The sequence below is a fragment of the Hipposideros armiger genome, unplaced genomic scaffold (genome assembly GCF_001890085.2).
Source record: "Hipposideros armiger isolate ML-2016 unplaced genomic scaffold, ASM189008v1 scaffold_572, whole genome shotgun sequence".
Lineage (NCBI taxonomy): Eukaryota > Metazoa > Chordata > Mammalia > Chiroptera > Hipposideridae > Hipposideros > Hipposideros armiger.
This window is the reverse complement of record NW_017731922.1, coordinates 547,307-552,373: the sequence shown is the minus strand read 5'-3', so window position 1 is coordinate 552,373 and position 5,067 is coordinate 547,307. Positions and strand designations below refer to the sequence as shown.

At 52.9% G+C, this 5,067-nt stretch overlaps 1 protein-coding gene across 1 annotated transcript in view; it reads left to right on the top strand.

The window, feature by feature from the left end:
• Nucleotides 1-1,025: 1,025 nt before the first annotated feature.
• The window catches only part of CYB5R3 (cytochrome b5 reductase 3), a 23,349-nt gene continuing 19,307 nt past the window's right edge, over nucleotides 1,026-5,067 (top strand). Inside the window, exon 1 of the mRNA XM_019623988.1 lies at nucleotides 1,026-1,348. Coding sequence (XP_019479533.1) covers nucleotides 1,077-1,348 — 272 coding nt within the window. The 5' untranslated portion in view covers nucleotides 1,026-1,076. The remainder of the gene's footprint in view (nucleotides 1,349-5,067) is intronic.

The following is a 5,067-nucleotide window of genomic DNA, read 5'->3' as shown; positions in this document are numbered from 1 at the left end:
AACAGCTAGAAAGGGCAGGAGGCCAGTTGTCTATCCTTGCAAGGGTGCCCTTTCCAGGGAAACCTGAGGTGTTACCTGCCATAGGTGTGGGGTTTTCTTTGTTTTTAAAAAAATCCAAACCACTTCTTGGGGTCTGTGTGAGACTGAGATGTGGAGGGCAGGGGGCTGGCAAGGAGGAGCCTGTCAGGGCCATGCAGGGTGAGCATGGGCCTGACACTCAAGGCTGACTAGGGAGGCAGGTGGACTCGGGTTCAAATTGCAGCCCACCCCCCGCCGCCAGCTATGTGACTTGGGTGAGTTGCTTCACCTGGCTGAGCTGTTTCCTCATCTGGAAAGTGGCAGTGATGAGAGTACCCACCTCATAGAGTTGTCATGAGATGAACGCCCCTACGGGGCTCAGCGTGGTGCTGAGCAGAGTCTCTCGGAGCTTCAGGGGTGGGGGGGACCTTGCAGATCGCCTCGTCCCGTTCAGTTCAGAGAGGGAAAAGGACTTGCCCAGGGTCACACAGCCAGCAAGGAGCAGAGCTTTCCCAAGCCCAGCTCAGTGCTTCAGCTGCCTCTTAAGGCAGAACCCCAAGGGCCGGGGGTTTGTCTGTTTGTCTAAATAGAGCTGAATAGCAGAGACATTGATTAAAGGATGAAAGGGAGGGAGGGAGCACAGATACACAGTGCTCAAGAATAAACACGCAGTTACTTGTGAGCTTTACTCTGAGCTTCCTGGCAGCCAAAGTGAAAAGGGATCCGTGCTCAGTTATGTAGCTTTCTTTGTCCCCGTTCTTCAGGGGAAATGGACTCAGTAATGCAGTGATGGGTTTCATGAGCCTGGTTTTTATAACTTCTCCCAGCTGGCGCCAAAATGCATGCTGGGTTCCCTGGATGAGGATGGTGAGGAGAGGGTGTTCCCTACAGAGGGGACCTGGAGCAGAGGCCTGGAGGTGTGAACCAACTGGTGTGTTTGAGGGAAGGGCAGGTGGCAGGCCCCTCCCCAGACCCCCTCTGACCTTGTGGGTCTGTCCTTGTCATTTCAGTTGGGCCACGTGGTCCTCTCCCCAGTCTGGTTCCTCTACAACCTGCTCATGAAGCTGTTTCAGCGTCCCACCCCGGCCATCACCCTCGAGAGCCCGGACATCAAGTACCCACTGCGGCTCATCGACAAGGAGGTGAGTGCCAGGCCCCTCAGGGGTCACAGGGCATGGGCCAGCAGAGGCACCTCTCTCCTTGTCAGCATCACAACATTTCCCAGGCACCTACTATGTGCTCAGGACATGGGCCCCTCTGAAGTAGGTCCTATTATCTGCCCATTTTACAGATGGGCAAAGCAAGGCGATGTCCATTTCTATGGCTACCAGTAAGTATCAGGGGATTTGAACCCAGGTCTCTGTGCACAGAGCGCATTCTCAATATCCCACAGAAAGTCGGAGCGGGAGGGACCCCTCAGACTTTTGGGTCCAAGCACCCACTTAATAGGTGTGAAAACAGAGGGCGAGAGAGGAGTAGGGGGCATTCAGGTTACACTGTAAGTTAGAAGTAGACCCAGGACTCAGGCTCAGGCCTCCTGGAGGACCGGGTGCTTCCCATCCCACTGCCCCTTCCTGGAAGATGAGGACCCCTCCCCTNGGCCCTGGCAGGTGTGCCCACTGGGGTTTGTGGCCTGAAGGACTTACTGACAGTGGGGTCCTACCCACAGCTGCCTCCCCAGGTAGGACTTTGTACTTACATGAAGTCCTCCTCTGCACTCTTGATTGCCACATGGTATCTGTGGGCACAGAGAGGCCGTGTGGTATCAGGCTCATTGCATGGACTCCTGGCTCTCAATTTCATTTAAGTTCATTTCCAGGGCTCCCAACAATGGTGATTTCCTGTGGCTATAACTTCACGTAACTTTTCCCTAAACAGTGTTCCCCATGGATGTGGCTTCTCTGATTGACATGGGAGGGGTTTGTAGCAGAGGAATCATCAGAATAGTCCCCACCCCCAGGGAGTGCGCAGAAGGGGGCAAGTGCTGTGGAAGTCTGCTGACAACCTGATTAGCTAGAGAGGTGCCAGTCAGGGAAGATATGACATTTGAGCTGGGTTCTGAAGGATGAATAGGAGTTTGCTGGTTGGCTGAGGGAAGAGAAAGGGCATTGGGGTAGAAGGGAGAATATGCAAAGGCCTGAGGCACGAAGGGCTTATGGCCACACCTTAAGGGCCTGAATGCAGGCCAGTGGGGAGCCATGGTGGGTGTTTGAAGACGGGATGGAGGAGCCTGTTGGTTTGAGCAGCTGGGGCCTCACTGCGGGAGGCAGGGTATCCGATTGTGGTGAGGCAGGGGGCATTTGGGCTGTGGACTCTGTGGCAGAGAGGGCACCTGCCCTGGAAGGTGACTCTGGAGAGGCCGTACTTAGGGCGAGACAGGCCTGGACTTGACTCCTGACCCCTGACTTGTTGCATAACCACGGGCAAGTCACTTAATCTCTCTGAGAAACAGGGACAACAGTATCACTTGTCATGAGTGTGGTCCTCTGAGGATTGGCTTTGGTGTGACTTGGGTTACTGGCCCTCTCTGGGCCTCAGTTTCCTTATCTGTAACTTGGTGATAATCACAGCACCTGTGGTCTAGGGTTGACGTGAGGATTACCCAAGGGAACTCATGGACCACATTTGCTCTGTGCATGGCCTTTTCCTGCCTCATTTCCTCACCAGCCCTAGATGGGACCATCCTCATCCATTTGAGGAAGGTGGGGCCTGGCGAGGTAAGATTCTCTTGTGAATTCCTATGGGACCCTGACCCGGGTCTCTGAACCCCAGAGTCCGGGGCTGCCAACCAGGGCCTTAAATGAGACCCAGGATGGGTGAAATGCCACATGGTGCCTGGAACATGCTACCATGTGCTGGCTAACTGGGCCGGGAGGGAGTCTGCCCATCCATCACAGACAGCCCGTGGGGCAAGGCCTCAGCCGCTCCCAGCCTGGAGGCCCTGCCTGCGAGAGATGCACATTGTTCTGAGCCCAACAAAGGCCTGTAACTGCAGTCGCAACTTGAAGCCTCCGGGCTGGTTTGGGGAGCAGGGGCCAGGCCTGGCGTGAGAGCGTGGCACCTCAGCCCTTCCTTTACTTGGTATTCCAACTCTCAGGTGGTAGCGGCCCCATGCAGGTGGCGGGAAAGGGTCCTGTGTGTGTACCCAACCCCCCGGTTATAAACCACTCTGTGACTTGGGCCACCCCCATCTCATCTCTTACCCAGCTCCCCTAGGAGATGGGCAGGGCAGCAGCTGTCACCTTCCTTCTATAGAAGAGAACACTGAGGCTCAGAGAGGTCCTCAGGTGCTCAGCTGGAGCGCCTTCCCGGGGTTGATAGAGAGTGAAGACCCCTGGCAGGGCGTCCAGGAAGCGGGGAGCAGTGGGGCTGGGCCTTGAGGGGTGAAGATTACGTCCCCTAGCCCCACTAGGGCAGGGGCCACTTCCAAGTCTGTGCCCTGCACAATATGCTACCTCAAGAGCCCTACAAAGGAAGCAGAGAGGCCTCCACAGACGCGAGGATACTGGCTTTAAGCTTCCTGGCAACCAAGGCAAAAAGGGGAACTTGGAGGATTATGATAAGAAGAAGGCACACAGCCTTTTGCTGAGGGAACTAAAGTCAGCGGGGGCGTCTTCACGCCGGTGAGTAAACTAGCTGTGAAACAGGTTTCTGGAGCACTGGTGTTTTCTGTGAACTTTGGGGTCTCAGCCGCACTATTTGAACCACCAGAGTGGTCTTCCCCTATACAACACCCCACTTTCTATTTTGAAATAATTTCAAACTTACAATAAAGTTGCAGGAAGGTACAAAAAGAGCTCTTGTTGACTCTTCACCCAGGTACACCAAGTGTTAACACACACTGCNGAGAGATCAAATGATAATTGGTGAATCTCAGATTTCATTGTATTATTCTTGCAACCTCTCTGTACATTCGACATTTTTCCAAATAAAAAGTCTGAGGGAACACACACCCAGAAAAATATATCAGAAGCAGGAGTGTCTTAAAGACCCTACAGCCTGCGGCCCCTTCTTGGAGGAAAAGCCCACAGGTCACACAGTGAATGGCAGCTGAATCTACCCCACTTGGTTTGAGTCCCAAGAACAGGAGGAGGCCACCTGATCAATGTCATTCGGGTTCTTCTCCCTGTTTACCATCCACTGAGGCCTCCTTACCACCCCTGAAGAGACATCCTGCCTCATAAGGTGCAGGCAGGACCAGGCAGGAGGGGAGAAAAGGGGAAGGCTCAGAGCAAAGAGGACAGGAATAGTAAGTGTCCCTGGAAAGCAACGAGGCCTAGGGTCTCACTCAGAACTTGCAAGCAGGTCCAAACCCCAGGAAGGAACTCTGTTGGGAGTTGAGGCCTGGTCAATAACAGGGGCAAAATAAACACCACTGGATCAGTTCCCTCACCAGGGCTGGGGTCACCCTGAGGACAGGATTGCTGGGCCTGGGACCAAGCCAACTGGAGGGTACAGCTGCAAGGGGTCTCCAGTGACACTGGCGTCATCAGAGTCCAGAGCTCATAGCAGCTGTCCTGACCATGTTGGTGTCCAAAGCAGATAATCCGCCTCCAGTTTTGGCTTCAGTTTCGGCCTTTGTCCACTTGTGTACCAGGTGTGGCCTCCCCGAGTTCCCATGTGGCCATGGACTGGGGTCACACAGCCAAGCAGGAGCCAATGCCAATGCAAGGCCAAGCCTGGCTGGCAGGTTGCTTTTTAGGGAAGCTTCCAAATGTAACCAGGAGTGAAATCTCCTTTTGTTCTTTACTCAGCAAAGTAGTCAGTGGATTGGAGTATAAACACAGGCAAGATCTATTACGGCAAGAGCAAAATGCTTCAATAATTTATGTTGTGAACGATGTTCAATTTTATGTACCTAAACAATTATGAAGATGTTCAAACAGATAAACAAGGAAAGAAATAAAGTTAATATGATCTTAAGAGAGGCAATAATATCACGATAACTTTAGGAGAAAGCTATTTCTTTTTGGAGCCTACAGATATCTAATAATTTAAATGACAATACAAGGCAGAAAAGAGATTCCATCCTAATTCTGATTTTTTTTT